Genomic DNA, 25,263 nt, shown 5'->3' on the forward strand with positions numbered 1-25,263 from the left:
CAACCCAGTGAGTTATATGCAGTGACAACTCCCAGTGTCAACTGGGATTTCTTCCCTCCTTTAACTCCAGATGTACAGCTTGAGAAAAGCACTGGCCATCATCACTCTACCACATATCAGCACCATGGACACTTGTTGTCTCCTCTGGTCAGCCATGAGTGGTGAGGCACCTCTGGTTTTTGTCACCCCTGCTAAGGATGGGGGGGCGGGGGGCGGGGGGGGGGGGGGGGGGGTTGGGTGGTGCCCACAGGTGTCCAGGAAAATCCCCACTGGATTCGGCCGCCCTGTCCTACGTTTATGGGCTTGACACATTAGGTAAGCATGAGAGAAGCTTTCTAAATGTGGCAGAGGCATGGCTATGTCAGGACACAGTGAATGTGTCCCAGAGACAGGGACCCGACAGGTCAGACCCATAGATCTTCTGCCCTCGTAGGCTGGTTAGGGTTTCTGACAGACCAGGCAGGGCCATGAAGGGAGCATGCCTCCTGTATCTCCAACGAGGAAAACAGAACATGACGGCACGCAGGAAGAAGGCAGGGAATGAAGCAAAGACACATGAACGCAGAGCTTGGCTCCTTCCAGAAGACAGAAGGAGATAAGTGTTGATACTTCGTATCTGAAACAGATATGGACGGTCAGGGTTTGGCGGGCTGATCTGATGTATTGGAACATGATGAAAACTGGTACGAGAGATACCGTAGTTAAAGTCACTCACCACTGATGGAACATTAACAATATCAAGAACATCTATGTTTAGAAAGGATGGCAGACAAACATGTTTTAGCTACCGGTGACCACAACTCTATATGATCTATTGATGAGACAGCACAGCCTGGTTTGTTCGCCAATTGACTTTGCACCAAGTCTCTGAAACAGAATTTGCCCATGCACCTGTTGTGTATAAACAAACTTCACAGGTGCTGACCAATTAAGTTGTTTACATACTAGTTTCACCAGATTTACGGCCTAGATGGGCCCTGCCTGTCAAAGATGATGACCTCCTCCAAGCTCCCCTTGATCCTATTATGGAACTCAGTGGGCATGGCCTGTTTAGATGACACCTACCATACAACCTGACCTGTGACCTTAGCTGGGGATTCCTAAACCATGTAGTTCTCATTACCTCATGGTGCCTCTATGCAAACCATGCTGGTGGACGTGAGGTGCATGTGAAGATCTACTCAAAGAATTAAGAACAAGATCAGAAGTGTTGACAAATTGGTCGACTCGTCCTCGACTACGGCGACAACGGCTGGAAAGGTGCGTCAAATCCAGGCAGGTGTGTATACCAACAGGGGTTTACTGTCCCACTTCTCCACTTCTGCACACCCTTAGGGCAAAAGTTTCTTTTGGATTTTACAGACTCTGAAGACATGACATGGTGGACACCGAGTTGATAAACGACATTGCTGAGATGCTCGTCATGAGTTGCAAAAATAGAATATGGAGAAGCAGTTCAAAATACATTTCATCGGTGATGTTTGTTTGAAAGAATCCGCCTCGCATGAAGACAGAACGCCAGATGGATTTGCAGACGTCCAACAGAAACGGGCGCTCCTCAGAAGTGAGGAACGACACCAGACACACATGTGCAGCGGTGGAATCCACAAACACGCACTGTTTAAAAAGACTTGTGTGTGCCGTGCCACTTTAAAACACGGCTTGTCTAAATTGTGACTTAATGGTTACGGTAAAGTCGGATGAGGATTTACGACGCTGGGCCAAAGAGCAACCCGGACAACCTTTTCACAGTGTGCTCACGTGGTCTCTTGTCGCTGTCACTGTGGACAGCGCATTACTCTTTCTCTGGTTAAGCCCGGCCCTCTTTTCCCAAAAGGCCTGGTGTCCTCCACCACCGAGGACCACCAAGGGACTCTCTGTAATGGGCAATGGACAGCATGCTGTGTCTCTCACCTCTGTGTCTCTCACCTCCAAAGGTCCACAGATGGGTCTCTAAGAGTATCTCCTGTCCTGCACAGTTGTGGAAGCGGCTCTGCCACCTGGGCTGAAGGGTGTTGTGTTGCGTACGGTGGTGTCGGTGGTGCTACGGTTCATGTATTGTGGGGGTGCCCTGGTGGCTCACCGGGTACGGAGCACATACCACATGGGCTGAGGCCTAATGCAGGGGATCCGGTTCGATTCCAGCTCAGGCCATTTCCCGTTCTCTCTTTCCCATACATTTTACATTACATTTACATTTATTCATTTCGTAGGCGCTTTTATCTAAAGCGACTTCCAAAAGAGAGCTTTACAACAAGTGCATAGGTCAGTGATCATTTTCTGTCTCTTTGTAACTGTCTCTGTCCAATAAAGCCAAAAAAGGGTAAAATATATATTTTAAAAAATAATAATCAAAACAGTAACTGCCTGACTGGTCAGTAGTCTAACACATAACAGCAAATCATACTTTATTACAATGAGTTCCATCAGGCAGACACTTTTATCCAAAGCAATATGTGTGGGTGGAGCTGGGTATATCTCTTCCTTAATACCCAGCGACATTGTGTGAAAGTGAACACATTTCATTACATTTACTCATTTAGCAGATGATCTTATCCAGAGCGACTTACAGTAAGTACAGGGACATTCCCCCGAGGCAAGTAGGGTGAAGTGCCTTGCCCAAGGACACAATATCATTTGGAATCAATCTGGCAACCTTCAGATTACTAGTCCAATTCCCTAACCGCTCAGCCATCTGACTCCACATAAAATGAACACATAAAATGTATGAAAATAGAGTATTCTGAGAGGAATCGGCCAGCCCGGTAGAGAAGCCTTCTCTCTCCTGGCCTGGCATCCCAGAGCTTATCTGAGGAAGTGGAGCTGAAATGCAAACAGTCTCGTGCGGTGTGAACATCTGAATGACGGCACATCCTAGCAGCGTCTCAGCAGGATTTACGCATGACGGAGGAGGGAAAACGTTATTCTTAGCGGGATATTAGACACGGAGTGGATTCCTCACTTCCTTTAACAGTCTCCGAATGGGGTTTGCAGCCCCCATAACTGTGTGACTGTGTGTGTGTAGGCGTGTGTGTGTGTTTGGGCTTGTGTGTGCGTGGGTGTGTACGTGTGACTGTGTGCCTGTCTGGACGGTGGGGGGTGGGGGGGGGTGCTAGCCTGTGTTTGTTCATTCAAAATGTCAGTACGTGACCCCGTCGACACCCAGAAACACACCTTCCTGGGTGGTTGTGCACATCTGGGGGCTCCGGCACGGTACACGGCGGTCTAACATAACCCACGGACACTCCGAAGACGTTCCCCCGGTCTCCAAGGTGCCATCTATCACGGGCCCTGTCTCGATCCGCCACCTCCCTGAGGCGACTCGCCACCCACTTGACTTTCGCGTGAGGAAGATTAACGCCTCTCTGACAGCGGAGTCGCGTGGCGGTTCAAAGCCGTCTTCCGGGGAAGCACGTGCGGCCGGTTCCTCGGTGGGTGCGTGTGTTGCCGGTTGGTCACGGGCAGGTGGCTGTCATGTGGAGTGTTAAGCGGAGGACAGGTAGTGGTCGCTCCATTAAATCACGACTCGCCACCTTCACACCTGGCTGGAGATTACTTTGCCCATTGTAGCCCTGCCCCCCACCCCCCACCCCCTCAAGATTGCCGTGGCAACAAAACAGTCTCCCCAGATGTGTTGGGATGACAGACAAGTCAAGGCACCACGGGGATGTTGAAGAACAGTCCACTCAATTTTGACATGAACATTATCTCGCTTTTATGCAAATTGTCTTTGCTTAGGTGGTCAGGGGGGAGGGAATTACAATCATAGCAAGTGTAAAATAATGTTAATATTTGTTGTGAGTGAATTCTCTGTTTAAAACGTATCTTAATGTATAGTCAAATCCATTAGGCCATGGTCACCTGACATGTATGGCTTTAGCCACTACACCACACTCTTGCATTTGACACACAAACTTTGGCTTTGTAAGGATTATGTTAAAGCTTGTCGTAGTGCAATGCTCTTTACATAACCCCTCAACCATGCCGTTCCTACACCGTAACTATATGATCAACGGAAAATCGACTGACCAAGTCATGCCGTCGCTATCCATCAGGGGCCAGACAGCGTGGGCGGTTGGCTGGGTCAGGCCCACTAGGCCTGGGTGGCATCTCACCATAAGGCCCTTCTGACCTTCACTGAGACCAGGGCTCAGGAGAAAGCTGTAGCATCCGCAGCACAGAACGAAGACAAACTAGGACAACGCTAACCAGCCGGGTAACTGCCAGGGCCATCAGACATACAGCTTGGCCACACATTACCATAGGGCAGACCATTAACAAGATGACAGCTTAGCAGCTTCTGTAAATAGTAGGCAGCGTAGCGCAGGTTGTTTAGGAAGGCTCCTGGTGAAAATGAATGATGTCTTTCCATATCCGGAGCGTGGGCAGGGGGGGAGTGAGAAGTCCGTGGCTCTGGACGAGTGTTTTAACACTTAAGGGCTGATGTTTGCTTCCAAAAATAAGCAAGGCAAAGCCAGTGTTTTGACCCATTCTTCGTAGTGTGGTCAGCTAAACCTGGTTCCCCAGGGCATGTTGAAGTCTTGCCAAGGCAGGGGAAATGTAGCGGTCACTAGAATGGAGCATCAACGGAAAACAGAGGAAGAACCCCCGATCTGGAAGACACCCACACATGGTCATCGCCCAATCGTATGTGACGCTTGCTAAATATGGCCACCGCATCCGATTTCTCTCAGCAGACGCGAAGGATGCGAAAGATTCCTAACAACACAACGCCATAGTACACATCCTTCGGATTTATATTTATTTTAAACAGGCTAATGATTGCTAATGTATTGTTGATCCTCTGAAAAATAATCTGTTCAATACATAAGTCTTCCCCAGGCTGCAGTACCAGTACAGATGTATACCTCACTGAGATACAAGTTTAGAAAGAATATAAAGCTGTTATTAAATGAGGAGGTCAATTGAATGTACTCTATTTTTTGCTTATAATTAAACTCAGTTTGGAAAATGACTGGCTGATAAATAGCATATTAACTAAGTGAACTGAAACGCAAGGCATGACAATCTTAGACAAGGAAATGGCCCATGTACAGTAGTGATGACAGCAACAGGGACTAAAATCACCCTAACATCAGACTGGTGTTACAACATCCAGGTCAGGCAGCATGTCCACCCACTCACAACCGGTGTGAACCTGCATTCGTTCCTGCTTATTAGCGGATCCATCCAGCCAGTAAACACCTCAACAGCTCCATAACCCTCAGATATAAATAGGGCCTACACTGCTTCCATGTGAGAAGAGACAGGGATGTTTCTACAGCGTGTGGCCGTAGAGGGTGACAGCGTTACAGCATCGTTGGTATGCTCTACATGACAACAAAGGAGGACACGTAACATGCCACAGGTGTACAGGAAGTCAGTCAACCGAATTATGTTGAGAGAAAAATAACCTCAGTAGGGCAAAGGTAGTTTGATTGTTGCTGCTGTATATATTTTATTTACAGAGGTGGATGAAATGCACTGAATAAAATATGCAGCCAGTCTAGTCTTCAAGTGACAGTAATCTTAATTGACTTCTGACTGACACGATAATGTGAAAACACTGCCAGCCTGTGACAAATTGAAATGGATGGGTGTCGATTGAAAGTGGATCTGACAACAGCAGTGTACGTATTATGTTACTGTACCTGACCCCGACACACACTCAAGCCTCGACCTCCTCCCATGCTTACACACTCAAGTAAACCCCCAGTGGAAAGGGAACTCCTGTATTCCTGAAAAACAATCTGTCAAGTAGATATCAAAGGTCTGGTCCCTCCTTAGTGACTAACACATTTGAAACAACTCACTGCATCACTGTACAAACCTGCTCACACAAGAAGGCCAGTCTAACTCAGCCTCACGCAACAGGCTATTTTCAAAGAAAATATTCTCATCCAATGCTTACTTGGATCAGGACTAACGTTGACTGACATCATCAGATTCTCAGACGACAGTTTGGAGCAACTTTTTCCCACAATAAAAGGAAAAGAAGCAGAAAAAACACCCCTCCATTGTAGGGAGTGAGGCATGGCTCCGTCTGCCTGTAACAACAATAGGCACAATAGGAACTGAAGGTGACTGACGCGCGCGGCCTTGGGAGAGGTGATGGAAGCTACAAGGGTGATTCATAAAAGACTGAAAGGGTGTAAAAGGTTACATCAACGTCACTATAATATTTGTACTATTTGTACATTTACGTTGTTTTAAATTAATAATTATTCCCCCACTTTCGTCCAATGCAAGGTTATGGGTGCCAAAATATATAAAAATTGCTTTTAAATGTTCAGTACTTCACTAAAAGTACAAAGATCTCTGACCTCAATCAATCCAACAATCAAGCTTTAGATGCTCAAATCAAATTGCTTTTTGGCAACCTAATAAGCTATAAACACAACCACCTCTAGCTAAATTTGCATTATAAAGATTATATTGAAATTATAGATTAAACATTTTAAAGATTTGAAGAACAGACGAGGCTACGTGACAATATTACGGTCCATACAGCGTGCTATGCGCATGCGCCAACATGTGGGAACATGCTCGTGGGCCGACCTACCGGCAGAGCGTGCTGTAGAGCTGACCGTAGATAAAAAGGCGCCTGGATTTAAGTCAAATTTCCAGCAAACGGCAGTGCAACTTGGTGAAACGATAACCTGATAAGGTAATACCCTAATAGTTCATATTATGTCGGAAATATGAGTAATACTACATACAAATGTTATACTTCAACAGCGGCATCTCTTGTTTTTGTGTCTACTTCTGTTGTGCTAGCGAAGATAAAAGGATTCCGGTTACGATAAATTAGCCACTATTGGCACTGGCAAAAGCGCAATTTAAGTATTTTTTTTTAAATAAAAGTGCAGGTGGACTAACCGTAGATTCTATGCCGATTTTTTTTCTCGCGTTCTAATAAAGATTCATCCTAATAAAATTCAGTGAGCGAAATTATACTGTTTCATTGTTGCAGATTTTGAAATGAATGTAGCTCGATTGATGTAGCTAAAACGAGTTGCACAGTCACATTGGCGAGCCTATGCTAAAAAACATTGATGACCGACAGGGTGTATAAAATCATGACGTGTTCCTTTACATAATTACCTTTATTTGCAGAACAATGGCAGTGCAACTGAAAGCTGAAACAGACTTGTTTTTGGATTCATTATTGGATCCGCCCAAGAATTTGAAAAGAAAAAAGAAATCAAAGAAAGATAAAGATATTAAAAAGAGCATGCCTACCGAGGTGGGGAAAAAAAACAAAAAAGTAAAAAAGCATAAAAAGTCCAAAGATAAACCCAAAGAGAAAAAACAAAAAAGAGTGATTGTGGGACTACAGGATCTGTCTTTGGTGTCAACAAGATTTAGTTCCAACAAGTCTGTTATAGATTGGATGAAGCATGGAGAGGAGACCACTGCCCAGCCTTGTGCACCTGGGGAAAACCCAAGCCAGAACCTTCAGTGTGATGAAAGGAACAGTGCCTTGACCCAGACACCCAGAAACCCCACCAAGAAGAAAAAGAAAGTTGAATTCAACCTATCGCCCAAGTACCAACCAGCTAAGCAACCAAGGCCCGCCAAGTGCTGCCTGACTCCAACGCCCGTCGAACACCCCATCAGGCGGAGGGAGAATGAGGACGGGCTGCTGACTCAGGGGTCACAGTGTAGGTCGGCAGACGACTCACAGAGCATAGACGAAGTCAACAGCGAGGACCTCTTCATCACCCAGAAGACCTTCAACGTCCCGTCATCGGAAACCTCCAGCAGTGACATGTCGGAGGACGCCAGCGACTCGGCGGCAAGATTGACCGGACTCACGCAGCTTCCCAGAGAGCCGTACCCGATGCCGACCGGATCCAAACCCACCAGGACCACATCAGAGGCAGCCACACAGACAGAGAACTTCTTCACTGAGCTCTCCACATACCTCAGGTTTCAGAGGCTCACCGAAACCTCCACTCACCAAGCGGACCTGCAACCTGTCGACCTGAGTCTCCCCAGCAGAGCACGAGCCCGCACCAGCCCACACCCCCTGATCACCGTAGCAAGGGTCAAAGGTCAAAAGGTCAGCCCTGCGCCAGGGTCAAGGTCATCAGATATGACCTCGAGCGAGGACAACGATTCACTGCTCAGGAGCAAGATGGACTTGACCCAGGTGAAGGCTGTGCAGATGAGACTTAATGAGTCCTTTTTCTTTAAGATGAAAGGAGAAGACAGGTCACCCAGACCACAGTCACAGCTGATGAAGCTTAAACAGTCCAAAGAGAAGAAAAACAGACGACAGTGAGGCTGACGGTTGTCCAATCTTTCACTGTTCCAATTTGTTTGTTTATATTTAGTACTTTGAGTCTTTTGAGTTTCTCTATACAATGTATTTATACAAGTTCAATTGCATTGTTTGACAAATAACTTGAATGGCACTGACTGTAACTGAAATAAATGTAAATCCATACATTTTATACCATTCATCAGATCAATTATATTTCTGTTGTTTATTTTGGTACATTTATTGCAATTGATAGCTACTGTTTAGAATCTTTGTAGCTTTAATGACACACATTAAAAAAAGGGGGAAAAAAACGAAACAAGCTTAAACGTGAAGCTTTTATTTTTTTTTACAATAGCTTTATCGGGTTTCACTTGCTATTAAGCTACAGTCTGTCTGCATTAATTATGCCTGAACAGTTTAATCCCTATCCACTTCCAAAGATGGAAGAAGACATAGACAGGGATGGTGACTGGCAGGAGGAGACTATAGAAGCACAGGCTGCTGGTACTGGTGCAGCCCTCAGGGAAGTTCTCATCCACAGTGGCAGAGTAGAAAAGTCCACAAAGAGAGACAACAGGAATCAACACAGTGAGGGTTGACAAGGAAAACATTCTCCTGGACTCTTTTTCTCACAAATTTCGCAACTTTGTTAGTACGATAATAAGCTAGTACGTCTATTGTTCTTTATACTCTTGCAGTCACGGCACCGTGTGACTATAAATAGTAGAAGTATGTTCTATGCCGGAGTTGCCTCGGTTGGCGGTGGGTCTTTCTGGATCAGTCTTGCGTCCTGGGGGATCATATTGGGTATGCCATTGATGATTGAGTATGCAATGCCCAGCTCATCATTAATAAGCTCATTTGTGTTTTCTTCGTACCTGGAAAGACGGACGTAAACAGATTTACATTTCATAAATACTTTAAAATACTGGCCGATTTTGAGAATTATTATTACGTCTTTGTTTTAAAGTACACATCATATCTGGCGGTTTAGTAAGACTGTGTAACCCACCTTAACTGCTTTTTAGACAGAGGGCAGACTAGGAATTCGAGCAGGGAAGTGTCAAAGGGTTGTCTGACGTCTTCCTTTGCATCAGAGAAATGTCTCGACGGTGTCACAGACACTGGCCCGATGCATCGCAGGAAAGTTACAGAATTGACAGAACTTTTAAAACGACATGTTTCATTAGTCAATCTTCTAACAACATTCTGAAACATGTCCAAAATTGTTCTTTTGAATACGGTCGATCGTAGACGTACGCTGCCTTTGAAGCCGGAAGTGCAACTGTGCAACGTTGAAATCTTCCCCATAGGTCCACATTCGCAGTATTAAACTGTTTCCTTCTCTGCTCAAAAATATTCTCAAGAAAAGAAAGAAAGACAAATATATATATTTATCCTACATAAATATATGAATTTGTATATTTTATATATATTAATGGTATATACCGTGTACATTTCAAATTATTCTGGGCTACCGATTAAAAAACAAAGCATGAGAAGTTTATAGACTTGAACACAAGGTGGCAATGTTTCATAATCGAACTTCATCTCTCCTTCGTCGTTGATTCCCTTGATGGTGAAGCGAAATTAATGAATGAATATCAGACAATCATATATTTATATTTTTGTCAGTTAACCTCATTTTCCTATAGACAAATATAAAAAATTCAACTCCGCTGTGCTTAAAACTCTATTTACATAATAATAATAATATGGTGTCCTATTAGTATGCACTTTTATCTAAAGCAAAGTACTGGAGGAGATGTGAACCTACGACCTCTTGATCTGTTATCAAATTCTCGACCACTGAGCTAACCCTAGCCCTATGTATAGGACAATAGCTCTGAAACTGTAGCTGGGGCATTCAAGTTATTTTAGGATTGGTGACTGGTCCAGCCTGGTTTAGTGAGAGAACTGTTAATGTATTCTAAAATGCCCATATGTTCTGGAACCAAGCAGAGTTGACAGACAGAACTACTGCAAGTGTTCCAGTTCCAATTAATTCAATCCCCTAGGTAATACCGCCGCTACAGGCAGGACCTGGTGATCAAACTTAATGAGATCCTTCAAATCCCATACTACTCAAGTGGTGATGCTTGCAAAGGTTCTATGTGAGTGATAGCAGGTGTACTTGAAATGGTAAAAAACACGTCATCCCTCATTAGAAATGCTTTGTTCTTCAAGCTATAGTCTGATTACAATAGTGTTGTGTAGGCTATATACAGCTACATACAATGAAGCTTTTCTGTCAAGCTGAGAGCCTAGCCAATTAATACAGGAGACATGTTTTACTCTGCCAACAGAATTGTATTTTCCATGAAATATTGCTGACCTCGGGATTCATAAGTTGGATAATCACATCCCATTGGACCTACTCCTCCCCATTCTTCCTGCTCCCCATCCTTCCTCCTCCTCCTCCTTCCTCCTCTCCCTCCTCCCCATCCTTCCTCCTCCCCCTCCTCCCCATCCTTCCTCCTCCCCATCCTTCCTCCTTCCCCTCCTCCCCATCCTTCCTCCTCCTCCTCCTTCCTCCTCTCCCTCCTCCCCATCCTTCCTCCTCCCCCTCCTCCCCATCCTTCCTCCTCCCCATCCTTCCTCCTTCCCCTCCTCCCCATCCTTCCTCCTTCTCCTCCTTCCTCCTCTCCCTCCTCCCCATCCTTCCTCCTCCTCCCCATCCTCCCCCCTCCCCCCCATATTGGCTAGCTCACTAATGACAGATTTGCATCATTGCATTATAAAACTAAGAACAGTCTGTCCTTAATCAAACCCCTGATTTATGGCCATCCTGACTATCAACGAAGCTCAGTTTTAAATTAAATGAAATTATCGTGGCTACTCAGCCGCAACAAGACGTGTGAACGTAATGGGTCGGTTCACACTCGGTGCCATGCTCTTAACTTTTCTAGATCCCCAAACAACTTCGCAGTTCTTTTAGAAAACCACTGGAGGCATATGAACCACTGGCTGGCGGCATGTTAAACCGCGACTTGGCTGGAGCCTACTCTTGCTTGTCGCTGCGTGTTAATTGGATTTGTCGTAACGCGACACATTAGAGTTACTTGACCTTTTATGCATTCCATAAGTAGGCTAGTTCTTGTATAGGCCTCATTTTTTACTTTGGATAAACTCAGGGTGGGAATAATGAGCCATATCTCGTTGGTTTTATAATAAGGTGAGGATATGGAGAGGCTGGAGAAATACATTACAATACAAGTGGGAAAAGAGAGAGAGAAAATGTGTGTGAGGTTAAGAGAAATAGAGGGAGCGAGAGAGAGAGAGAGAGAGAGAGAGAGAAAGAAATGGAATTGAGAAAGAAAATTGAGAAGTGTGAAAGAGAGAGTGTGAAAGAGAGAGTGAAGAAAGTAAAGTGAGAGAAAGATGGGAGAAATAAAGAGGAAATGAAGAGACCCCATGGAGAGATTTCATTAGTAAACTCTCAGAGGGGTAGAGTGAAGGAAGGAGGCTGTAGCTGGAGTCTTGGCACTGCTAGGGGAGCTGAGATTACGTTATCCCAGACTCCACCAGAAACAAACAGAGCTTACCTTTTTAACTTGTATAGAAGACAAGTAGACAAATGTGTGACAGCAGGTTGGAATGTTGAACTCCCAGGTCAACTGGTAAAGAGATATTTCTAAACATGCTTAGAGGCACGTTTTCAAATGTTTTTATGTTTATGTAATTTGTAACCCATGACTTCATAGTCAAATGTCAACAATGAAAAAAAAACATGTGGTTTTTCTTTCAAAGTGCTCCGAGTCGAAGCTGTGACCCTCATTTGTTTCCACGGCGACACGCAGGGCTTTTGAAGTGCCGGATATGTAAAACTGATGTGAGAGAGTGTATGCACCACGACTAACCTCGCTATGGCAGGCCTGTCAAATGAGCGCGGAGACCCAGGGCCTCATGCATGTTTCAGCACCAGCGGATACTGCAGGCCACGCTCGCAGCTTGGAAACTGATGAAGGATGAGATATTACTGCTCTCCTCCTTTCCAGCTGAGCAAGTCATGATCATTTTGTGGGACATCAATGCTACTATTTGGAGTGGAAGTATAGACATGGTTGTTGTACAGACAATGTACCGTACTGATGTTGTTGGTGAGGACGGCTACATATGACTGTCAGTGTGTGTCCATGTCATCGGTGGAATTTATCCGCTAACTGCAATATGGAGAATACTCACACACACATTTTACCAGCAGTATTTTAGTTCTGGGTCTTATAAATATCCAGTGTATATGTATATAAAAGAGCTTGTGATGTGAACAGTTTTTGGAAAAAAAACTCAATTCATTTGAGAATGAAGTTAAAGTACAAACCTGAGAGAAAAGTGAACAGAAAGTTTTACTAAATCTGCTACACAGTAGCAAATACTGTTCCATACAGTACATAATGCAAAGCGAGCCTCAATTCAAAACCCCAATGAAAATACTTTTTGTTCTCAAAACAAGCCTGTCTGCTATATTTACAAAATGAAATAGGGAACATTTATCAAGCCATGACCAGGGCCTCCCCCTGGTCATGGCTTGATAAATGTTCCCTATTTTGTGGATGAAAGAGACGCATGCCTCACATGAGATCTAACTCTTGCAGTCTTAAAGAAATACCGTAGCAAAGCTTATACTAAACATAACAAATACAGTGTTATCTCTGGGGTTGGTATTGTGGGTTGGGAGTCGTCACTTCAGGTAGCTAGCAGACAGACCATGTCCTTTTGTCAGGTAGATTCTCAAAGGCAGTAGTCCCGCCCACACAGAACTTGACAGGTCACTGTCAGGATCAGTAGCTCACTGCTCATTGGTTCATTCCAGTTCTCGTCTCACTGTCATTGGTGGAGCTGTGTCAGGACATTTGTGATCGTCCATTTCTGAGCAGAGCACTTCTGAATGGCCAACTGGAAGCCGTTCTCTGATAGGCTGCTTTCCACAAGTTCCAGACATCTCCCGGTCTGCGTGTTTTGGATAGAGCCTCCCTGTGAAGAACACACACACAGAATATTATATACAGTACTCTAGCGTGTTCGTATGAGTGTGCACACTTGCCTGTTCATATACATGTAGTATAAACTGTGGTTCTGGAAGTGGTCCAACCCTGTCTCCCCGTCCAATCTCCTGAGTGCGAGGTCTGGGTCTGGGTATTGATCTGCTGCTTCAGCAGAGGGCTCCAAGAGCCCTTTAATATATATGAAAAAGAAAGCTTCCCCAGACAGACAACCTTCAACTAATATTCATCCCATACTGTAGCCCACCTGCTCTCCCTCCCCATGACTCCCCCACCCATAGTACCCCCCCCCCCCCTCCCCCACCCACCCATAGTACTCCTCTCTTCGCCCCCTCCCTCGCTCTATACCAGTGTCAATATTGTCAAAAGAAATTTTGACTACAAGCATTTGTTCACTACCTTTTCATGTCGTGGCTAAATTGAAATGACAATGTAAATATTGACGACACAAATTGCGACGAAATCTCTGTTCATCATGTCCTGATGGGTAAAGACGAGACAGAAAAGCTGTCTCTGTTCAGGCAGACAAGCGAGATCACAGGAGCCACCTCAATGCACTGGTGGTTTTCCTTTTCATCCAATCATTTACATTTGCAAGTGCAAATTCTCTCTGTCTCCATGCATCTTTCTCACTGTACATTGCTGCTTGGTGCACGTCCATGCAAATGCCAGCTTCCAGTATAACAGATGTAAACAAGCCAACTTTGGAAGAGCCTTCTAATAAATCTAAATGCCTTAAAAAAGGGACTGAACCATTAGCTGGCCTCACAAACGATGAGTGCCTCATCTTCACCAGCAGAGGACACATCTCTCATGTATTCAAACAGATATATGAGTGCATGAGAAAGACTGAGAGCATGGTTCATGATGAGGATAGAGTGTCTTGTGGATTCCAGATGGGCGGAAAAAACAAGTTTGGAAAGACATGCCATCGTTGCACTTTTTCTAACAAACTTTAGGCATTCATATATAAATGATAAAAGAAGTAAGGTAAGTCAGTAACACACCCTCAGCCTGGTTCCATGCATGCTTACTTCTCCATTGAATTTTTTTACAGACATGAGGAAAATCTCTCAGCAAAATCCATTACATTATCATGAAACTTAACTAAAACGTTGACTTAAATTAAAAAGTAAAACAGACTCTTGACTAAAAAGCAATGTTTTTAAATGAGTTAAAGCCAATTACAATTTTCACTCAGCAACTTTAATTATTGTCAAAATGAACACTGCTCCCTCCCTCCCTCCCTCCCTCCCTCCCTCCCTCCCTCCCTCCCTCCCTCCCTCCCTCCCTCCCTCCCTCCCTCCCTCCCTCCCTCCCTCCCTCCCTCCCTCCCTCCCTCCCTCCCTCCCTCCCTCCCTCCCTCCCTCCCTCCCTCCCTCCCTCCCTCCCTCCCTCCCTCCCTCCCTCCCTCCCTCCCCCATCCCTCACCCTTCGACCAGTGACAGTGTATACCTGGACTGAGGACAGGAAGCGCTGATGGATTTCAATACAACTTGTTTATCAGGAGTTAGCAACGTAAGCGAGTATAAAAAAAGAGGCCATGAAAATAAGCAGCTGATTAAATCTACAACATGTCAGCTCTTACACAGAATATATCTGCAATATTCTCTCTGTCTCTGAACTGTTCCCTCAGAGTCAAACACGATTCAATATTTCAAAAGAGATACTTATCAATAATTCACTACCTCTGACTGCCCTCTTCAGATGAAACACAGCACCCAGGCCTTCCCTTCTCACTCTCTCCCTTCTCTCCCTCTTTGCTCTCACTTTCTTATAAATCCCCCTCGCTTCCATTCAAAAGAAGGTCCTCCTTCCCTCCTCACGGTCATTATCGGGTCAAATGCCCTTAGAGCTACACGCCACAGACTTCTCCTAGCCACATCTTCCAGACATTTCTCAGTGTGGCACTGAATGACGTTTCAGCTCTTTCTAGTGTTCCTTCTCCAAAAAAGTCATTTGTCTATCTACAATACGTTTTCACTTCACTGATAAGCAGCTCTTTCATCAAAGGATCCATTCTTGACTTGCAGAAGCACCAGAGTTTCAATAAAAAAAACTCAGGGTCACCGAACCCTTGGGGAAACAATCAGCTCGGGCTCTGACTCCTCATGAAAAGCACAGAGAAGTTTTCAGTGTGTCTTTTACATCAGACCTAATTAGGGAGTGATTCACAGCCACTGTGTTCAAAGGCTTATTAGGTAGGTGGTATTGTTCTCTGAAGAGAGAGAATGAGAGAAAGGGGAAAGGGAGAAAGAGAGAGGGTACAGGGAAAAGAGAGGGTGAGTGAAAGAGAGAGAGAGAGCTCGACAGGGGGCAGAGAGTGAATGTGTGTATGAAAGACACCGGGAGAAAGAAAAGTTGAAAGGAAGAGAGAGAGACAGTGATAGAGAGAGAAACCAGAGAGATGGGCCAGTGTGTCTTACTGAGACAATAGTCTACAAATGGTCTACAAATCATTTATACATTCCAATTTCCTACAAAAGGATAAATCGATGTGTATTAATATTCTGTCTTCTGAGTCTTTGTGAAGTAGTCTGTCTCTGATGGCTTTGACTCTTGGTAAAATAATTTCTAAAAACAACTTTGAGGGGAAGAGAGAGAGAGAGTGATAGAGAGAGAAACCAGAGAGATGGGACAGTGTGTCTTACTGAGACAATAGTCTACAAATGGTCTACAGCAGCCATTCATTTTACGATATCCTTCAGCTGGTCTGCGAAGCAAGGACCATATGTATCATCGAGGTTAAGGAACCATACACACACACACACACGTTTACCTGAGTGAAGAGCCAGGATAGCTTCATGTTCTTGGTGGCCGCGTAGCTGCACTCCAGCAGTCTGGGGCGGCTGTTGACGTCCACCAGGCACTTGTTGTCGTTGTCGTCGATAGTGGGACTCAGGGCCCCCAGATGGAGCTGCTGGCTGCTGGTGTAGTACACATTCTACAACAGGGAGGGAACACATTCTAGTCCAAGGACAGAAAACATTCTAGAACAGGGATGATAAACATTCTAGTCCAGGGATAGACCAGGTTGTAGAACAGGGACGGCAGAGGGCACAGACAGTCATGCAACACAACCACACGAATACCAAGGTGTTATACAGGGAGGAGGAAGTGGAAGGGAGGCAAGTGTGCTGAGACAAAATGTCATCCTCATTACAATAAAAGCATTTCGAAGTAGTTCTATTTGGAGTTTTTCTTTGAATAGAGGCCCCAGCCCTGCTGCAAGTGGGAGCGGAGCGACCAACTCAGGCAGAGATCAGGGAAGCCGAGGGGACGCTTCAGGCCTGTGGAGAAGCAGAGGCCCTGACAACAAGCAGCCTCGTCACAGAGGTAATTGGGTGAAATGATGTTTGTCTTTCACAATCGGGGCATTTCGAAAACCTATTATCACCGCAGAAAACAACAGTTGAGTCTTAAAGATGCCATCACCGGGGTCTGGCAGGCTGGAGCGGACAGATGTCTGCGTGCGTGTGTGTGCGTGCGGTTAAGTGTGTGTCTGCGTGCGCGTGTGTGTGTGCGGTTGAGTGTGTGTCTGTGCGCGTGTGTGCATTGCAGCGATAATAACGGTGATTATACAGAAGACTGACATTTACTTTCATCTCAATCAGGAGAATTGAAGAAGCCGTTACCCCCGACGACTTTCAAATCTGTCTGAGGAAGTGTCTATATTCCTTTTTGTTCCTTCATCATCGCACACGCTTCCCCCCCAACACTATATAAACACACACAGAGACACACATTTACCCTTATACTGTACACACACACACAAACACCCTCTACTAATGGACACTAAAAAGCAATTTTTTACAGAAAGCTTATATTGATGAAATGACAACCATCTCAACATCATTTTCACACACACACAATCCAGTAACTTAATACGGCCATGTACCATAACTCATTTATGATACTTTCAGTACATAAACAGTTGAAGCAGTTATTCTGGGAAGCAGTCTCAGGGAGGTGAAGTACTGTAGATGTAATGAGATGTGTGTCTGACTGAGGTTTCCTGTTGTGGTTAATGATTTACATTTTACGCTTTTCCTCACATCAAGAAAAGGGCTCAAAGTCTAGCACTTTGTAATTGGAAGTTTATCCAAACACCAAGACTCCCCAGTGGGTAAACGTTTTTTCTTCTTCTTCGTTTTAATCATTTATACATTCCAATTTCCTACAAAAGGATAAATCAATGTGTATTAATATTCTTCTGAGTCTTTGTGAAGTAGTCTGTCTCTGATGGCTTTGACTGCTGGTATAATAATTTATCAAAACAACTTAAACTGGATCTGTCTGGTTGACTTCAAGTCCAGTTGTGTTTTTTCCCCTGCAACAAAATTCTGCCTTCTAGCTAGTCAGTCTTGAAGTGTATTTTCTTTATCTCTCTCTCTCTCTTTTTTGCTCTAAATCTCACTCTCCATTTCCTCCCTCCACATCTATCTATCTCTCCTTTTCTCTCTCTCTCTTTCATTCTCTCTCCCTTCCCATCTCCCTCTCTTTCCCTCTATATCTCTCCCTTCCCGTCTCCCTCTTTTTCCCTTTATAGTTCTCTTCCTCTCTTTCGCGCTAAATCTCACTTTGCCATGGAGACCATGTGCCAATCCTAGTGTCAAAAAGTGGTCTCTGTAATTCCAAAAGAATCACCTGAGGGTTTCGGGGGTGGTTATAGGTGCCAGTCAGTGGGCGTCTGTTAAGCCCTCTGTGACAAAGGTCTGTACAGATAACACTTGATTTTAACACAGGAATACATGACCAGTATGCCAGCACTCCAGTCACATGCATTAAATATGTGAAACAACTCTTCCTGAATTTTATTCAGCCCAGTGGAGCGCTTTAGTTGAAGTGTAACAATGGAGAGATAACAGGCAGACGGCTCTGAGGTAATCCTGAGAGATGGCGAGCATGGAAGCCCGCATCGTTCTCGGAGATACTCGGCACTTTGTTTTCTAAGACACTGGCACTCAAGGCATGGGAGAATCCGCTTTCTAATACTGAGCTGTGTCTGTGTGCAAGCATGTGAGTGTGTCTCTGCGTGTGTGTGTCTGTGTGTCTGTGTTACCACGCTGCGTGTGTCGTGTGCGAGCGAGGAGAAGCATATCCAATCCGTGTATGGTCGGGGGATTTGTACATCACAAAGCTGACATTGAACTAATACCATTTCAATTAAATCAGTCCTTCAAATGGGATGAGTCTCTCTGTCTCTTCCCGGCACTTGCCACCATGTTCTTCCTCAGACTGACATCCTAAGTGATGGAAAGCGTACATTATGGTAGCTTCCAGTACAGTATCTGTCATCAGAGCCTCAGATGACCTCAGTATAAACCCAAACTAACATGCGAGTAGACTGTATCATTGTTTTGGGGTGTGGACTCTCTTCAGTGTCCACACTTTCTCCCTCAGCCATTTCTTCTGGGACCTCCTGAGCAGACATCCAAATCGAGACCTAAACGAACACTTTACCAGAGACCTCCACAGGCTTTCATTTTTGTGGAGTTTCAGCACAAAAGCTGATAAATGAGGACGTTTTATGCAATTTGTAAAAAAAAATCTGTTGCGTCCTAAGTGTTCTTCCGTGCCAAGAGAAATTACAGAAGTTGTGACAGCAGGCAAAACTGCAGACTCTGTGGTTTGGCTGAGACAAAGTGAGCTGGCTGGCGTGACCCAGATGCAAGTTTCAAATAACACCTTCCAGTAAGTCAATGTTATTGAATGGCCACAAATTGATCCACTGTGTCCTACCCAGACCAGAACAGATGATGCCAGAGCAAGGACATCCGAACTACAAAGTCTGAAGATGACAATGTGATTCTACCAGCGCCACGCAGATGGCATTTTAATGAACGGTGGGTGGAAAATGGCATTTTGTGGATTCTGCGGGGGTGTGGTAGAGGCTAGAAGGCAGAATAGGGCAGCTTGTCACTGGGTTCAGAGGTCAGCGGAACTCACCTGAGGGGTCATCCCGTGACAGAGGTACATGATGGGGATGTTGTCGGTCTCTGGCCCCTGGTCCACACACAGGTCGCTCCTCAGACTGTTCTTCAACTGAGAGAGATACACAGAGAGAGAGAGAGAGAGACGGGAGAGGGGGAGAGGTAAAGGGAAGTTGAACGGGGAAAGATAGAGGGGGGAAAGGGGAAGACCGAAAAGGGATAGAGACGGGGAGATAGAGAAGAAGGGGGTGAGAGGGAAAGAGAGAGAGGGGGAGACAGATGGAGATTAAGTTTATTTTATTTATTTGTATTTAACCTTTATTGAACCAGGTGAGCCGCTTGAGAACATATTCTCAAGTGAAGTGAGAAAGAGAGGGGGGAAGGGGGAAGGAAATAGAGAGAAAAGAAAGAACATGCAAGAGGGGGAGAGAAAGACAGAGAGGGAGACCGACACAAACAGAGACAGATGGGGAGAGAGGGGGAGGGAGGGTGGGGGTCATATGAATGATTATTTAAGAGAAACTGCAGACCAAAGTCTTCTATTGTGGATTGGGTTGGATGGAATTGAATTTCATCAAACACATTTGTTTTCTTCAGAGAGGATTGAAGGAGGGAGGAGGAGGAGCAGGGGAAGGAGGACTGGATCGGAGATGGGGATAGATTGAGACCGCAGAGTTTTCTCCTCACACTCCTTAATAGGCCATCTGTTTCCAGAAGCCTCTGAAGCTGTTTCCCTCCGCCTCCCTGGGTAATCAAGATGCCATGATAGCATGACACACTAGAACCTGGGGGGTCAGATGGCTGTGCAGTTAGGGAGTCGGGCTATTAATCAGAAGGTTGTTGGTTTGATTCCCGGCTGTGCCAAATGACGTTGTGTCCTTGGGCAAGGCACTTCACCCTGCTTGCCTCGGGGGGAATGTTCCTGTACTTACTGTAAGTCGCTCTGGATAAGAGTGTCTGCTAAATGACTAAATGTACAAATGTAGAACGCGTGAAGGCATATTTGACGACATATGTGACAGGTCTCTGACAGCAGATCAGAGTGTCTTTAATGTTATCCTATACTTAAGTTAGGTAAGTTACAAGGTACGATAAGACATACCTGCTAATGGTGTCTGTGTCTAATGATCTCAGTTGGATCGTTTATGTGGGCTGTGTGTGTTTGAATACACACTGTTGTTGTGACTGGGCTGAATGTCCTACCAGTTTACTTTGCTCTTGAGATGTAATAAAAAGTACAAACTTGAAGCGCTTTTTGACCCCCCCCCCCCCCTTAAATTTGACAAAGTTGTACATTTTTTTATCACAATTATCGTACTTCCATGTTTGTACTGTTGGGGCTCTGAAGTGTTTGTGTTTGTTTGCGTTCCTCCCACACACGCTGAAGGGAACGTCGACAACAAAACATGTGCAGCTCCTCTATGAGCTCATCAACCCGCTCTCAAACAAGCCGAGCAGGAGCGGGGAGGACAAGGTTATTTTTGGACGGATAGGCTGTTACTCACGACTCTGTGAAACCCATTCTCCAGGCTCCTCCTCAGCCCCTCTCCACTTACAGGGATCTGTGTACATACGCTCAGCGGGGAGTTAATAAAAACACTGAATGTTTAACTACAGATGGAAAGGGATCCTTTTTTTGCCTTTTAGGACCTGTTCATGTGCACCTGGTGCCGGGTAACTTGTGGATATGTAGCTGATGTGCTGTGTGAGTGTCTGCAGACGTCAAGTATTTTGAATGAGGACTTTATGACCACAGCAGGTTTTGGTGACACGTCATGTCGTGACAAAGTGACCCAACACTGAGGAATAAGGAGTTGGCCTAGGCCGGAGCCAGGGCCTGGGGGTAGAGTTACGGCACAAGCCTGTGTTCCTCACCACTCCGTAGGCCACGGTGCCACTGTAGGTCCTCATCTCAGGGTAGATGTTGTTGAGGAACCACCTGAAGGACCTGCAGCCCAGCCTGCTCCTCAGTGCCCTGCGCTCAGACACGTCGCCTATGTCGATACCCGAGTTCTGCATGGAAACACACATTATATTGACGATCAGAACTGAAACGTGCAAGATCTTCAGCATGTTTTGGACCGATTGTCGTCTCTACGGTAACCGGCGTGTGAAACGAGGGTGCGGTTGAGGTTCTCCCCACCTGCGGAGGAACGTTCCAGGCCATGTAGACGTGGTTCTTGTACTCGTCCATCCAGACCTCGGCCGCCCGCAGCGCGTTGCGACGCACGTGGGACGTCAGGTGGTCCGTGTAGGGCTTGTGAGCGCGCTCGATGTGGGCGATCCTGGAGCAGGGGAGGACCTCCACACTGCCCCCACACTGCCACACCTGGAATTACACCCCGAGGAGACGCGGGTAAGGGCCCATAAATGGGAAAAGCTGACCTGGAATCAGGTTTTACAGTCTCATTGGCACTAATCTGTAATACGGATCCCTGATCAGTTACTGTGGATGTCATTCATACTGAGTGCTTGATGAAATTGATTCAGAATCTGGTTTACAACCCGAAATACTGCAAAACTATGCATTTCTGATCCATGATTTTATGCTGTACTTTCCATATTCACTATTTGTATGTTGCTTAAGACATAGCCTAAGCATCTGCCAAATGAATGAAATGTCAAATGTAATGAAGTCTGACAAGCCATACTGATCCCTAATCACTTACTGTGGATATAAACCTGGAGCAGAGGCAGTCGTGTATAAAATTCTACTTGTATTTTATAATCCTGTAATATAATTACACATTCAATAGAGGGTCTTACAAAGGGGCTTTGTCATCTGGGAGTGGATGGCCTCTTTCCAGAAGCTTTCAACCTTTTGCTGTACGATGTCTTTAATGGGGAGGTAATGCACACATTGTGCGGTATGACATTGAGTATCTCCAAAGCTAATTCGCCTTATTTTCTCTGAGGAAGCTGTCGGTGGGATTAGCAGATGATTGAGTTGCTCCCAATGGGCAGGCCAGCGCCTTGCAGGGCAGCTCCGCTGCATCCGGTGTGTGTGAATGGGGGTGAACGACAGATACAACATGTCAAGCGCCTTGAGTAGGCCTACCGTTAAAGTAGAAAAAGTGCAAAATGAACACAGTCCATTTACCACTGCTATGTGTGGCGGTTACAACGAAACAACGACAACGTAGCTACAGTCACTTAGGCGTTCGCCAACCTCCTCGTTGTTCTAGACCTTGGACCAAAATAGACCTTGATCGGGGGAGTGAAACCCTAAGAAGTCCATTAATTTGCGGAGTTGAGTTGCGAAGGCTAGCTAATGGACTGGAAATTATAAATCGGCCAAGAAGCGGTCTGCCTGCTGAGTTCTGGGTGTAAGACGCACATCCACCTAATATGAGGCAACTCGAGGTAAATACGCTGGAAAAACAATAACAACACTTTAATGAAGATCTATTAATACAATCTTTCTGGAAACAGCATGTGATTATGGCGTGACAGAGAAGAGCTATTTGTTCAAGGAGTGACGGGATTGTGGAGATGCAGAGGTTTATGCCATATGGAGGGCCGAGATAGAGTTATTTGTTGTGAAGATGAATATTGGGTGCTAAAGACAGATTGGAAGTGGCGAAATCTCTCTGTCACACGCCTCATTAACATAATAACAGACAACAATGTTGATGGACACAAACACACACGCAGACACACTCACTCGGATGCCCAGCTCCACGTTCTCTCCTCCATAGACCTCCATTCCCTCGTCCAATAGGCCAATCTCCTCAAAGTACTTCCTGTCCACCACGAAACAGCCAATCAGAGCAGGGCTCCTGAAAAAGAGCAGCCCCAGCATCATCACCACCGCAACTCCTTAACTGTTATTGGTCAGTCAACACAAGGCTTTGACCATAACCAGAATTCAATTACATCAGATGAGAAACATTGATTTGTTGACAGAAACCCACGCAGGATTGCTATGCCAACTCATATGTCATCTGTCGACAACAAAGTTGTTTTTGTTGCATCATGTTTCTGGGTAAAATCGAAACAGAAGAGAGAATAATCTTTCATCTACATCTAACTGACGCAATAAAAGCCACAAAAAAAACAGTTCCCACACCACAACTTTGTTTACGAGGATTTCACTGTAGATTAAGAATGTACGAAATGTGTGTCCCAGACACTGTAGGCATTGTAAGCAGCTGGTGCCCCTGTCCCTGCCTACATGACTGGTCCAAACTGCCTCTACCTGTACGAAAGTGTGCAGTTGGCTACATTGTTCTGTCACCAACAACTATTGAAGCCTATGACGGTTTAGTCCTCATTATGTGTTTTAGATTCTAACGCTGTCGTAGCCCATACTGACCTGATGGGGGCGCTGTGGTTGCGCTGGCTCCACCAGGCTTTGGGGGGGTTGAGGTAACGACACCAGAGTTCCCAATCGAAGCCCTGGGCGGAGAGAGGGTACTCCTCAATTTCAAAGGTGTCAAATTTGATGTTGTCAAACGATGGCGAGATGACTCGTCTCCGGTCCTCCTGGATTCTAAGAAGGATGGGCTCAGCCCTGAAACAGACACCACACCTAGTTACAGCCCTGGAACAGCGATCACACTTGGTTATAGACCTGGAACAGAGATCAAACTTGGTTATAGACCTGGAACAGAGATCACACCTGGTTATAGACCTGGAACAGAGATCACACTTGGTTATAGACCTGGAACAGCGATCACACTTGGTTATAGACCTGGAACAGAGACAGCCTGGTTACAGCCCTGAAACAGAGACCACACCTAGTTACAGCCCTGGAACAGAGATCACACTTGGTTATAGACCTAGAACAGAGACCACACCTGGTTACAGCCCTGGAACAGAGATCACACTTGGTTATAGACCTAGAACAGAGACCACACCTGGTTATAGACCTGGAACAGAGACCACACCTGGTTATAGACCTAGAACAGAGACCACACCTGGTTATAGACCTGGAACAGAGACCACACCTGGTTATAGACCTAGAACAGAGACCACACCTGGTTATAGACCTGGAACAGAGACAGCCTGGTTATAGACCTAGAACAGAGACCACACCTGGTTATAGACCTAGAACAGAGACCACACCTGGTTATAGACCTAGAACAGAGACCACACCTGGTTATAGACCTAGAACAGAGACAGCCTGGTTATAGACCTAGAACAGAGACCACACCTGGTTATAGACCTGGAACAGAGACCACACCTGGTTATAGACCTGGAACAGAGACCACACCTGGTTACAGCCCTGAAACAGAGACCACACCTGGTTACAGACCTAGAACAGAGACCACACCTGGTTATAGACCTAGCTTGCGCACACACAAACATATATATACGAATGAACACACAAACACACACTCACCTGTATTCATATACACACACTCATTAGCACAAACACACACAAACATGTATCCACATACGGTCCATGTCCACACAGGATCCCATACAGTATGAACACACACACACACACACACACAAACAAAAGTAACACACAAACACACTCCAGAAAGCCATTACAATGATCTGATTGCCTACAATACCCATAAAGCCCAGATGAGAAGCTCTGCGATAGCCAAGGAGAACATCTCTCAGGACAAACATTTACTCTCAGCTTGACTTCTTAATGACCACCATTTCAACAAACAAAAACCGAATGGAAATGTTATGATAGAAATGAAATAGCAGTTTGGAAAGAGTGGTCACCAAGGCAGGTAAACATAAAGTTGCACACACAGGTGGGATGTGATGAAAAAGCTGTCAGTCACTCTTTTTTAAATAACCGACATTTCAGATTCAATCATCATCATTGTACTACAAGAGGGAATAACGATAATGTCAACGTTTCATCTAAAACTGACCTCTTGATCAGCATTCAACACTACCCCGGAGCTATCCCCACCCTCGTGTGTATAACTGGGCCATGAAGAGAAATTGACATCACCACTAATATGAACTGCTCACTTGTAAAAACAAACAAACATTTTGTTTGGTTTACAGAGTCTTGGAGAGCCTTTTGGAATCCAATGTTTTAGCAGCAGTGACGCAAATGATTTCATTAGCTGTAAATAGGCTTTGT

The 25,263-nt window shown here is 45.3% G+C and overlaps 4 protein-coding genes across 4 annotated transcripts in view; 1 reads left to right on the forward strand and 3 right to left on the reverse strand.

Annotated features, from left to right (window-relative positions):
- The first annotated feature begins 6,543 nt into the window (after positions 1-6,543).
- On the forward strand, positions 6,544-8,537 carry LOC146258331 (uncharacterized). The gene is made up of 2 exons (XM_084672205.1): positions 6,544-6,667; positions 7,117-8,537. Exon 2 carries the CDS (start codon positions 7,121-7,123, stop codon positions 8,285-8,287), a length of 1,167 nt encoding a protein of 388 aa, XP_084528331.1. The 5' UTR covers positions 6,544-6,667; positions 7,117-7,120; the 3' UTR covers positions 8,288-8,537.
- Positions 8,538-8,590: 53 nt separating this feature from the next.
- Positions 8,591-8,880, reverse strand: LOC146258332 (phosphatidylinositol N-acetylglucosaminyltransferase subunit Y). Its single transcript, XM_084672207.1, has one exon. The coding sequence runs from the start codon at positions 8,878-8,880 to the stop codon at positions 8,668-8,670; it is 213 nt and encodes a 70-aa protein (XP_084528333.1). The 3' UTR covers positions 8,591-8,667.
- A 121-nt stretch (positions 8,881-9,001) lies between these two features.
- On the reverse strand, positions 9,002-9,559 carry pyurf (PIGY upstream open reading frame). Its single transcript, XM_084672206.1, has 2 exons — positions 9,282-9,559; positions 9,002-9,147 (listed from the first exon to the last, which is right to left on the reverse strand). Exons 1-2 carry the CDS (start codon positions 9,485-9,487, stop codon positions 9,006-9,008), a joined length of 348 nt encoding a protein of 115 aa, XP_084528332.1. The 5' UTR covers positions 9,488-9,559; the 3' UTR covers positions 9,002-9,005.
- A 3,217-nt stretch (positions 9,560-12,776) lies between these two features.
- Positions 12,777-25,263, reverse strand: part of LOC146258334 (polypeptide N-acetylgalactosaminyltransferase 18-like) — a 33,116-nt gene continuing 20,629 nt past the window's right edge. The window contains exons 5-11 of the mRNA XM_084671982.1: positions 23,521-23,718; positions 22,870-22,984; positions 21,349-21,534; positions 21,081-21,218; positions 19,222-19,317; positions 16,052-16,216; positions 12,777-13,243 (exon numbers count right to left, since the gene is read on the reverse strand). Of these exons, the coding sequence (XP_084528108.1) occupies positions 13,097-13,243; positions 16,052-16,216; positions 19,222-19,317; positions 21,081-21,218; positions 21,349-21,534; positions 22,870-22,984; positions 23,521-23,718 (1,045 nt within the window). The 3' untranslated portion in view covers positions 12,777-13,096. The remainder of the gene's footprint in view (positions 13,244-16,051; positions 16,217-19,221; positions 19,318-21,080; positions 21,219-21,348; positions 21,535-22,869; positions 22,985-23,520; positions 23,719-25,263) is intronic.

Source organism: Hypomesus nipponensis, chromosome 14 (genome assembly GCF_054491055.1).
Source record: "Hypomesus nipponensis isolate SF chromosome 14, ASM5449105v1, whole genome shotgun sequence".
Lineage (NCBI taxonomy): Eukaryota > Metazoa > Chordata > Actinopteri > Osmeriformes > Osmeridae > Hypomesus > Hypomesus nipponensis.